Raw genomic sequence first — 12,686 nt, 5'->3', positions numbered from 1 at the left:
TGGTGGACCATCTGAAGAAGTATTTTGTGTTAGTTTTCACCCTGGAAGCCACCAGGCACACATGAACAATTTTGGGAAGGATGTGCTGGCACTGGAGAGGGTCCAGAGGAGGATTACAACAATGATCCCGGAATGAAAGGGTTAACATATGAGGAGCATTTTAATTGGCTCTGGGCCTGTACTCATTGCATTTTGGAATAATGGGGGAGGGGGGAGGGAGGATCTCATTAAAGCCTACCAAATATTCAAAGGCCGGTATAGAGTGGACATGGAGAGAATGGTTTCAACAGCTGCAGAATCTAGGACCAGAGGGTATTGTCTCAGAATATAAGGATGTTCCTTTAGAACAGAGATTAGCAGAAATTTCTTTAGCCAGAGTTTGGCAGATCTGTGGAATACATTGCCACAGACTACAGTGGAGGCCAAGTCATTAGGTAGATTTAAAGCAGAAGCTGATATGTTCTTGATTAGTAAGGGTGTCAAACATTACGGGGAGAAGGGAGGAGAATAGAATTGAGAGAGAAAATAAATCAGCCATGATCTAATAGCAGAACAGACGATGGGTCGATGGCCTAATTCTGCTCCCATGTACTAAAAGGAAATATGTGGAACACAAAGAATAATTAACAACAGATTTTAATACATGTTGACTTATTAAAGGACAGCCATCTTGTTTTGGACTAGTAACAGCAATTATTACATATACCATCATTTACTTCTGTAATATTAGTAGTTAGGTTCTATGGAATAAACAGGAATCTTCCTTGTTTAACATTAAATAGGCTAAAATATTGTGGCAATATGCATCAAATGCAATTTCCATTCACTTTTTTCAAGATTAAGTCATTTTGTGCGTATTTACACGTGCACGAGCATGCATGTATGTGCACACATTTGATTGTATCTTGTGTAACGGCAAGAAACGTTAAAACATTCATGACTTATTGGTCTTAATTTTTGTTCTTTAATGAAATTGTGACATAAATGGATCTCTGTGTTTATTAGATCAAACTGGACTTGTAAAGAATGTTTAGACTAAGGAGCTCCTATAAATCTGTTCAACCTATTTCTGAGGTATAATTCTCTGCCTTAGCAGTAGAAACGAAGACTTTCAAGCTGAGACTGACAGCACAATGTACTCTTTCAGTATCAACTCCAGTTGTACATATTAGAAGACGCAATTTTATATTGCATCACACTCCTAATATATTGAAGCGTATTTTAAAAAATGCAAAAAAGTGCTTTGAACCAACAAAGAAGTGGTTCATAGTAAAAGAAATTCCACCATCTAAGAGCTGGAAGACTTCATGGGAATCCTATATTTTCTGTTCAATCTATCAGAAGTCAAGGTAGCAGATTAATGTGGGCAACGGTACAGTATACTCCTGCATTATGGTAGTTCAGATAATCCTTACAGAATTCACAAATTACTACCAAACCTTGCACGTATGGAATTTATGTGAAAAAAATAATTTAATGAGCAATCCATTCCCAGTCTGAGGCCACTTGGAGATTTGCTTTTGAAAAATGGACAAAGCACTTGTATAACGATATCTACTGAAACTTGTATAATGATACTTGTCAATGAGATGGTCAAGAGATTGTCAATGCCACTTCAACAAGTTCAGAACTATGAAGAATTTTAGGACATTGACAATCATCTTTAATTGTTATAATGAAGATGAAGATTTAGAGGATGCAATCATTGAAAGTATTCTATGAAGGCAGTCTTAATTCTGCACTCTGTGCTGATTTTGTTCACTTACAGTCAATGAAATGAAAAGCATACACTCCATCGAAAACTATTAGGAACTAATACACAGTTTTGCAGTACTATAGTAGTATTGGCAGTGCTCTAATTTGTTCTGTATTTCATTTAAATACATAATTACTCAGATACACAGTAATTTGTCATTTTTATACCTTTCTAACTATTTCCATGAAACTTTGGCTAATTGGGGCAGCTGCTTATTTGGACCAAAGTGTACTGGTCAAGATGTGTCCCAATTAACTGGAATCCACTGTATTGTTTTAAAACCTTCATTAAGATTGTCATGACCTATTTGCAAATATTAAAATAAATTACTAGTGTCAGGTAATGTATTTCCAAGGGAGATGAAGTTACTATCCATGCCAAAACTGTTTCTATTTCCAAGACAACTTTCATTTAGAAAAATCAGGGAAAGGCTGTTCTACTTGATCAAGGACCTTTATTCTATAAAAAGACAACCACTTTGTAATTGGTTTTCAGTTCAGTCGTGACAAAGTATTACATCAGCTATCATAGCAATTATTCCTTAATTCAATCTGCTTGTTTCCAGGAAAAATGTAACAACCCGTAATAATTTAGTTATCTTTGCTGTCATGGAATCAACAGATTTAAAACTGCAGCACAAAAGAACCCTAGTTATCGAGCAGAATTAAACACGTGCCTGTTAGTCTGGCGTTGATGTTGAAGGACCATGTTCTTGTCGTGAATTGTCTCAAGTAAAGCAGTCGCCAATGATTTCAGATCTGAGATGGACTGTGGAGTAGCTGGCAGACTGCAACCATGATCTTCTGACAAAAGCTCTTGAACTGAAACCAAAATGGATAAAATACTGTCAATTATATTGAGGATACATACAGATTTTAAAAAAAAGCTATTTTGGGACTGAAATTCTTCCTGCCAATCTTAATAAGCTCAGTAAATTTAAAATCAGATTTTTCCATCTTGCACACATGGTAACATTTCAGGTGAACTTCCTGGTGAACAGGATCAGCTTCTTCCTCTCTGCCATACGATTCTCAAATGGACATTGAACCCACGAACACTACCTCACTTTTTTAATATATATTATTTGTTTTGCACTATTTTAATCTAACTATTCAATAGAAATATATATATATTAATATATATACACACACACACACACTTACTGCAATTGATTTACTTTTTTTTCCTCTTTCTATATTACCACATACTGTACTGCTGCTACTAAGTTAACAAATTTCACAACACATGCTGGTGATAATAAACCTGATTCTGACATGGTAGATGCTTCAACTGTTAAAATAAATTCACCGATCAAATATTCTTGGTGAAGAGTTGTGCTCAAAAGGGTCATGGGTTGCAGATATGCCTAATAACAATATTATTTTTCTGAACCATATTCTCTTTGAGTACAACTTCCCACGAGCAACACGAGATAAGTAACCCTGCAAATTTCACTGCATCACATTTATAATGTATTTCAGTGACGTTGCTGCACCACAGACTTATTCGAGGATAACCATCCTGCTACACTTCAACATCGAACATCACAAATATCTTTTGGCAACTGGGACAAATTCCCCTTGGCATAAATTAGCATCAGGTCACTCATCAAAATGTTACACGAGTTGTAATTCTTTTTGTTAAAAAAATTAATTTTCCAAATCTGCCTTTAAGAGGCTGCATGCTACATCAACTTTAATTTCCATCAAATAGCTCACATTTTTAATGCAGTCTTGCCATCCAGAATAGATGGATAGCAAATAGATGGTGGATAGCAAACTCACGTCATTAGAATCTGGACTCGTTTTTTTTTAATTTCCAATTTATGCCCAGATTTTTGTGGAAAGAAGAAATACTGTTTTCTTTCAAACTGTTTTCAACTCTAGATCTACATGTTCTGACTATGTTCCTTCTTCTGAAGGTAGCAGATTTTTGAGGGGAATGATTTCATGTTAGATAAAAGTATAAATCAATACTGGGTAACTTTAACCTTTACTTAAAAGAATCCACACTAAGGATAAATCCAAGTCTTATTTAAATAGTGGAAAACTGGGAAAATCGAAGATCTAGAGCTATTCAGGGGTCTTCGTATGCAGAGCACTACAATGTGGTGGTCAGTTAAAAGATTTATTTTGTATTGGTGAGGGGGTAAAGGCCAAATGGACTAAATTTTCAAATTAGATCTTTCCTCCTACAAGAAGAAATTTAGTAATAGGTTAATACAGACAAGATGGCTGAAGTGTGAAATGTCTCCCACAAAAGAAATAGATTCCAACTCAAGATGTTAAAATCCAAGATCAGTAAATATCTACTTGTGAAAAGATATGAAGGGACAGGGAGCCTACGCAGGCATTTAGACTAGATCATCCATGATCTTATGGCATAGCAAAACTGGCTGTTGACTGCTTTTCTTGCGTTCCTAACGTGTGTTGCCACTGTAGAGAGAGGAAATTTGTGAAAGTGTCCTCCCTACAGATCAAGACTATAGTTTAATGTAAGAGCCTGAGCTTGTTTTTTTGTATAGAACTTTGCTTTGTATGACAAGTCATTATTTGAGGAATGGCTGGATCAGATTCATACATAGTTGTATATTCTGTACATGCACGTTTCTCATGCAATAAGGAAGAATGAAAAAAATCAACAATATAAAAAAATCTCAAAATTATTGCTGTGCTTTAGATCCTTGGGATGCACAGTCTCCCTTCAACCACTTGTACTAAAATTTCTAATTTTCTTTCCTCATTTTGAGGCGACTTCTGGTACTATTAAGCAGTTGCATGGATTCCAATAGTCTTTTATAAAAAAACATAGTATTATAATAAGGCTTCTTGCAGAGCAAATGCCAGGTTAAGAGACATTCAGAGACCTGAATGTCACCATGGAGAATTTTGTTGCTAATTCAAAATCGTTGCATTCACAAAAAGATCAATCTATTCAGTAACTTAAACTATGTCAAAAATAAAACACATTGCATAATTGATAATAATTCCAATGAACTTGGGTTAGTGGAAGAGAATACTTCCACAGCATGCAGACACTGGAGAGGGTTCGAAGGAGGTTCATGAAAATGATTCCAGGTTTGAATGGGTTGTAATAAGAAGAGCATTTGATGGCTCTGGGTTTATATTCATTAGATTTCAGAAGAATGAGGGGTGACTTAATTGAAACCTATTGAATCTTGAAGGGTCTTGATAGAGTGGAGAGAACCTTTCCTATAGTGGGAGAGTCTAGGACCACAGGACACAGCCTCAGAATAGAGGGGTGTCCTTTTAGAACAGAGATGAGAAGGAATTACTTTAGCCAGAGAGTGGTGGATTTCTGGAATTCGTCACCACAGGCAGCTGTCGAGGTCATGTCTTTATGTAGGTCTAAGTCAGAGGTTGATAAATTCTTGATTGGTCAGGGCAAGAAGGGATATGGAGAGAAAGCAGGAGACAGGGCTGAGGAATAATGCATCAGCCACGATGATATGGCAGAGCAGACTCAATGGGCCAAATGGCGTAATTCTGCCCTATATCTGATGGCCTTACAGTCTAATATTGTATATTTTCCATCAGATTGCAATCAGGGCAACATTTATGTTTCAATACTATGTTCAGGTATGACTTAAAAGGCAGACAACATGCTTTTAGAAGAATCACGATATTGACTTAATAATTTTAAATACAGGCACAAGTAATTTTCTTTGCAAGATCACAAAGCATTTTTTATTTCAGAACTTATTTTGGTTGTTTCTGGTCATTAAATACTATCCACAGACCAATCAATACAACTTTAACTCGCATCTCTTAAAAACAACTTATTACTGTTAGCTGCTTGCATAAAACAACGCAAAATCTAATTTTCACGCAATTACTATCACTATAATAGCATTCCCTCTAACCATTAAGGACAGAAACACAAGTCATTAGCAAGATAAGACCGTGCCATTCAGCAGTCCCAAAGCCAATTAAACTCCTAACCCACCTGTATCCAATTACTCAGATATACAGTACAACTTTATTTTAAGAAGTTGGATGGAGAAAATTGGAAAATTACATTATTTGAGATGCAAGGTAGAGAAATCTTTATTCATAACAATGAAAACAACTTACATTCCCATATTGAAACTCAGGTTAACCCTCAATAGATGAATTTTCTCCACATTTTTAGGTGTCTTGGCCTTTTTGGGAAATTTGATTCCCTATTTTTTTTTAAGTTTAATTCTCCTAGCACATTTTAAAAATTATTTATTTAGAAACACAGCAGATTGACACGTCCTTCCAGACCAACAAGCTCAAGCCGCTGTTACACCCATGCGGTCAACTAACCGATTAACCTGTACTTTGTCTGAATGTGGGAGGAAACCCACACTGTTATGGGGAGAACATAGAAGCTCTTTACCAACAGCAGCAGAATTTAATCATCGTCACTGGCACTGTAATAGTTACACTACCTGTTACGTGACTGTGACACTACCCCTACATTTTCTGGAATGAAATGGCAGTGACAGTAATGCAACAGAATAATTCCTTCTGCAAGCAGATTTTCAAACTTTATGGTGCAAAAAAGCACAGTTCTTATTTATTCTGAGAACTCACTGGTCTTACTAATCCAGAGTTCCCTAATGTCATGCATTTAAAGCACCAACAATTAAACTGCATTATATGTCCTCTCTGAGTCAACCCTGTTTGAATGTTGACCCCTTCAAAGCACAGTATCAGGGAAACTCGATTAGTAAGACCTCCCATGACCTCAAATACAATCTCAAGTGTGCCTTGTCTGCTTGGCCAATAAAGTCAGGGCCACAGCTACTCTCAGCTTTCTCAAGTAAGGATCATTCCTGGCTGTTGCTGATGATTTCTGAGCCATTTCACAGTTTGCTGTTCGGGATCACTTGATCTCCAGACTCAAGGAGAGGAGACTTCAGCTATTTATCATCAGCCCACAGGCAAAGTGGGGGTTTCTTGTGGAGGATTGTTTTGGCCCATTTACACAAAGAGCAGCACTGTTCTTCAGTAACCCATCTCAGTCCTCTTGACCCCTCAAGAGTACTGCCCTCACCCCTGCCATCAAAACAGCATCCATTCACTCAGCAGCAGTTCTCCCTTGTAGCAGGAAAAAAATTGCTTGTATCTCTGTAGGTCCCCTGAGGTGCTGATTTCAGAAAAATTACATCTGTTGGACTCTGTTGATTATTCCAAGAACTTGCAATATAGCAATAGGGAATGCCCATGAAACCCAACAATACTGAACCTCAGAACTGAAGTACAGGATGAAGCACCATACTTTTACTGACTCTTAAGGGGGTGTGACCTGACGACTCTTAACAATTTTTTAGATGCCCCATAGGAAGAATACCATCTGAAGATTGCAGAGAATTGTGAATGCAGCTCAGACCATCATGAAACCCATCGGGCAGAAGATATAAAAGTCTGAGGACACTAACGACCAGACTCAAGGACAGCTTTATCTCACTGTTATTAGATTCTTAAGCGAACCTCATACACTAAAAGATGAACTCCAGAACACTTGATCCTTCCCCCACTCCCAATCTAGTGTAGCCCTGTGCTGTCTCACATAGTCTAGTGTAGTTTTGTGTTGTTTCATGTAGCACCAGGGTCCTGGAGGAACGTTGTTTCATTTTTACTGTGTACTGTACCAGCAGTTTATGATCGAAATGACAATAAACTTGAACTTGACTTGAGTTGACTTTTCCATGGGCTTTATTTGTCTGCCTGCACTGCACTTCCCTCGTAATCACAGTATAGTCAGCATTCTGTTTTCTTTTTACTGCCTCAAGGTAGTTAATCATTGCATGATCTGCCTGGAAAAACAAAAGCTTTTCACTGTACCTCAGTAACTGAGACAATAATAAACCAGTGCTAATTTCTGAACCATGGAGCTATAATGCTGCAGATATACTATTCTGTCTGCAGCTCGAGAAATTCTGCATAGGGATTACAGGGAAGGGCATCACTGAGGTGGGGAGGGGGTGGAATTTGGGAGTGGATAGGGGTGAGGTGTTAAGGAGATTTGAAAGGCAATTTTATTGTCAAAGTGCTATTGGGATAGATCAGCAACTTCATTCTTATTGTAATTTTTAAACAGGTTTCTAAGGATAGGGGTATGCAAGTTCATTGAGAAAACTCAGATCTAATCTCAAAAATAGAGCTGTCACCAACATTTCAAAGATGTTGACATTTATGGCCAGCAGAGTGAAAAACATATGGAGTTAAAGCTTTATCAATGGTTCTGCACATTTATCCAGTGAAATGCTGAACAATATAATCTGTCAAGTCAAAATTTGATTCCCAGCACTGATGGCTCATTGAAACGGAGGCTCTATAATTAATCCTCTGAGCTCTGAGTTAGTTAGTAGAGGTCTGGGGGGGGGGGGGGGGGGACGCATGTTGGTTTCTCCAGATCACTATCTTACGGCACAGTTTTCATCTGCATTTTGTCAACATCTGGATGTGGATGGAATCAGGTTTGGCTGTAACAATTACCTGAATTAGATAATCAATATTCATAAGCGAGGATCAAATAATAGCAGATATTTCAGTGAGTAACTAACAGCAAATGACACCAAGAGCATCATATAATTATTATTCAATACTTTATGAAAGAGCATACAAAATTGAGCTATATTTATTCCAGGAGCAACATAAAAGAAAAATCTATTTTAAATGTAAACAGTTAAGTCCACTGAATGATACTTGTTATTTTCTTTCCAGATTTAAACGAGCTGTGTGGGAAAGCGACCAGGAATTCTACTCACTGAACCATTCACTAAAGGCCCTGTGGGAAAGGCTTTGTGTGGAGGGTGGGTCCATGTAGTCCCTTGCTGCATCCTTAAAATAGGAGAAAGCAACTGCCAGGATAATTTCTCGAAGGAGGATCGGATGGAATTTGAATTGAGTGCTAACGTGTGCTGCGTAGAGGGTTTCTGATTCACCTTTGAAGGTTAAATCCTTCTAATCTGCTCTCCTTTACAGTAAGTAATGGTTCAAATTTTCTCCAGCAATCCCAAACACACTGGACATGCCTCACCTTGCTTGGCAGAAAGAACCCCTGTAAGGGCACTACTGTTGCCTCTTCCATTTGACTTTGTGTTCTTTTTACGTTCAAGAGCATTCTATGTGAAAGAGAAATGATGTAATGGGGTGAGGAAATCATTTATTTTAATAGCTTCATCTAATCTTAACATGCAGATTACACCATTAAATGAATAATAGAGTTTAGGTGAGATGTAAATGAATCAAGAGTTCATTCTCATTCTTAATTACCATTATAAACTGAAATTACCCTCAGAGATAAAAAGATATAGCAATCTTCAAAACAGATTTCAGTACAGATACATAGGAAAAGCATTCTCAATGATGTATCCTAATTGTGTTCAGTTTTGGTCTCCAAATCTGAGGAAGGACATTCTTGCTATTGAAGGAGTGCAGCGTAGGTTCATGAGGTTAATTCCCGGGATGGCGGTACTGTCATATGTTGAAAGATTGGAGTGACTGGGCTTGTATACACTGGAATTCAGAAGGATGAGAGGGGATCTGATAGAAACATATAAGATTATTAAGGGATTGGTCACGCTAGAGGCAGGAATCATGTTCCCGATGTTGGGGGAGTCCAGAACCAGAGGCCACAGTTTAAGAATAAGGGGTAGGCCATTTAGAACGAAGTTGAGGAAAATCTTTTTCACCCAGAGAGTTGTGGATCTATGCAATGCTCTGCCTCAGAAGGCAGTGGAGGCCAATTCTTTGGATGCTTTCAAGAAAGAGTTAGATAGAGCTCTTAAAGATAGCGGAGTCAAGGGATATGGGGAGAAGGCAGGAACGGGGTACTGATTGTGGATGATCAGCCATGATCACATTGAATGGCGGTGCTGGCTCGAAGAGCCGAATGGCTTACTCCTGCACCTATTGTCTATGTACAGCTACTGGGTTGTCCTGTGATTCCTCAGCACTGCTTATATTATTGGACAACCAAAGGCAAGACAATTTCAAAAAACAATAGAATTACAGACAAAGGAGCTTTGAGGGCAAGGAACGGACTTTATTAATGCATTTGATGAGGTCCCACATGGTAGGTTGGTTCGAAAGATGTAGACACATGGGATCCAGGGTGAACTGCGAGTTTGGACTCTGAGCTGGTTTGCCCATTGAAGACAGGCAGTAGGGGTGGAAGGCTGTTACTCTGGCTAAAGATCTGCGATCAGCTGGGACCTCTGTTGTTTGTGATGCTTATCCATGGCTTGACTGAAAATGGAGATGGGTGGATTAGCAAATTTGTAGATGACATCAAGATTTTTGGAGTTGTGGACAGACTAAAGGACTATCATATAATACAGCAGATACAGATCAGTTAAAAGATATGGACTGAGAAGTGGCAAGTGGAGTTTATTCTGAGCAAGTATGAGGTGTTTCACTTTGGGAGGTCAAATGAAAGGAGAAAGTAGTTCATAGCAGACCCCTTAATAGTATTGAGGTACTGAGGGGTACTGGGGTCCAGGTCCATAGTTCATTTGAATAGTAGTAAAGAGGAGTACGGCATGCTAAAGAAGTCATGCTGCAGCTGTACAAAACATTAGCCAGACCACACTTGGAGTATTGTGTGCAGTTCTAATTGCCCCATTATGGGAAGGATGTGGAGTGGGTGCAGAAGTGGTTTGCCAGATTGCTACCTGTTTTAGCGGGTATGAGCCACAAGGAAAGGTTGCACAAACGTGGGTTGTTCTCTGTATGGCATCGGAGACTGTGGGACACCAGTTAGAGAATTTTTTAAATGAGAGGCATAGACAGGGTAGACAGTCATAATCTTTTCCCCAGCAAAAGAAGTCTAACACAGCACATGCTTTTGTGGGATGGGGGGGGGGGGGTGAAATTTAAAGGTGATGTGATAGGCAATTTTATTTTAAATGCAGGGGGTGATAGGTGCCTGGAATAGTGTCCCTGGGGTAGCAGTGGAAACAGAAAGCTTGGTGGAGTTTAAGAGATAGGAAGGAGACTACAAAGGGAACAGAGGGACATGAGTGATACACAGAAGGACATTTAGTACAATCGGCATTGAGACTGGCACAACATCCTGGGCTGAATGGCCTGGCCAGTGATATATGTTCTATACTTCATAGAAATCTGGAAACCAAAATAGAAAATGGTGATTATATTCAGCAAGTCAGGCAAGGAATAAGTTAATTTTTTTATTAAAAACAGTAAATGCTGAAAATTCTGAGTGGGACATTTGTGAAGAATAAAACAGGGCTGACATTTCACTCTGATGACTTTTCCATAAGAAAAGCTCTGACAAAATATTATAGACCTGAAACATCAACTCTTGTTTGTCCATGTAGCTGGTGCCAGACCTACTGAATATTTCATGTTTTTCTGTTTTTATAAGGCATCAACATTTTCTTTGCTGGGAGAAAAATGAAAGCAGGACAAGAAACAATAATTCCTTATCAGAGTGAAAACAAGCATTTGAAACCCAATATATTTCTAAAAATAGGCACATGGGTTTTTGGTTCTATAGACAAGAATGCAAAAGTTCAATGAAGCAGTAATGCTCACTTTATAGAAAGCATCAGTTAACTTCCATAGATTCAATCACAAATTTGAAAATCTGACAGCAGGTTAAAAAAAAGCCAATTTACCAAAGTACAACTTTGGGCACATCTTTATGAAGCCATGGAGATCTATCAAAGTAAATTCACAGCAAGAACTAGTAAAGAGAAATTGAAGTGATGAATTCTTTTTTTGATTTATGTGCTACATTATCAAGGATCAATTTTTTTTATTATTCCAATTTTGTCCTTAATCTAGACGTATGTACACCAAGGGAGTACACACTTATACAGGGCAGCCTGAGGATTTTGTAATCTGGATGACTGCAGAGGGAATGATGAATGTGGTCAGGCATTATGCTGGTTATTCAGTGCCATAAACTTCAGTAGCTTGGGACAAAATGACTTCCATAATAAAAGACTGACAACACAGATAAAGAATACAATTTGAAATGATTACAAATTTTATCCATTATTACTTATTCCAAATGTGTTGGCATGAGATTTAATGCATTAGTCAGTCTTCCACAACAATACCTTGTATTTAGAAATGTTATTTTTAAGGATGCTGACTTCTTCCTGGATCTGCTTCAAATGCTCATGCAGATATCTAGACATAGAAAAAAATAAGATAGTTTTGCTTCTTTGCTCCATTATGTCAAAGCAGACAAGCCAGCTTCCAAAGTAGAGTGGTGCTAGAAAGTTTGTGAACCCTGTAGAATTTTCTCTATTTCTGCATAAATATGACCTGAAGTGCGATCAGATCTTCATGTAAGACCAAAAACTAGATAAAGAGAACCCAATTAAATAAATCACATAAAACATAATACTTGTTCATTTATTTATCGAAGAAACAATCAACTATTACATGTACTTGTTGGAAAAAGTATGTGAACCTTTGCTCTCAGGAACTGGTGTGACCGCGCACCCCCCCCCCCCCAACTTTTATAGCAATAACTTCAACCAAACACTTCCAGTAATTGTTGATTAGTCCTCCACATCGGCCATTCCTCCTTACACAACTGCTTCAACTTTGGGATGTTGGTGGGCTTCCTTGCATGAACTGCTTGCTTCAGGTCCTTCCACAACATTTCTATCAGATTAAGGTCAGGACATTGACTCGCCCATTCCAAAACACAAATTTTCTTCTTTTTAAACCATTCTGTTGTTGATTTACTCTTGCCTTTCTAATTATTATCTTGTTGCATCATCCAATTTCTATTAAGCTTCAGGTAATGGACTGCTATCCTGACATTCTCCTGTAAAATGTCTTGATACAATTTTGAATTCATTGTTCCCTCATCGATTGCAAGCTGTCCAGGCCCTGAGGCAACAAAGCAGCCCCAAATCATGATGCTCTGTCCACCGTGCCTCACAGTTGGGATG

At 38.2% G+C, this 12,686-nt stretch overlaps 1 protein-coding gene across 3 annotated transcripts in view; it reads right to left on the bottom strand.

The window, feature by feature from the left end:
• The window catches only part of ccdc149a (coiled-coil domain containing 149a), an 81,709-nt gene that overhangs the window by 17,597 nt on the left and 51,426 nt on the right, over positions 1-12,686 (bottom strand). For all 3 annotated transcript variants that reach the window (XM_073064899.1, XM_073064900.1, XM_073064901.1), the window contains exons 7-9: positions 11,838-11,910; positions 8,789-8,873; positions 2,433-2,577 (exon numbers count right to left, since the gene is read on the bottom strand). In XM_073064899.1, coding sequence (XP_072921000.1) covers positions 2,433-2,577; positions 8,789-8,873; positions 11,838-11,910 — 303 coding nt within the window. The remainder of the gene's footprint in view (positions 1-2,432; positions 2,578-8,788; positions 8,874-11,837; positions 11,911-12,686) is intronic.

The sequence above is a fragment of the Hemitrygon akajei genome, chromosome 13 (assembly GCF_048418815.1).
Source record: "Hemitrygon akajei chromosome 13, sHemAka1.3, whole genome shotgun sequence".
In the NCBI taxonomy this organism is placed as follows: Eukaryota; Metazoa; Chordata; class Chondrichthyes; order Myliobatiformes; family Dasyatidae; genus Hemitrygon; species Hemitrygon akajei.
The sequence above is the reverse complement of the archived record's forward strand: the minus strand, read 5'-3'. Positions and strand labels throughout refer to the sequence as shown.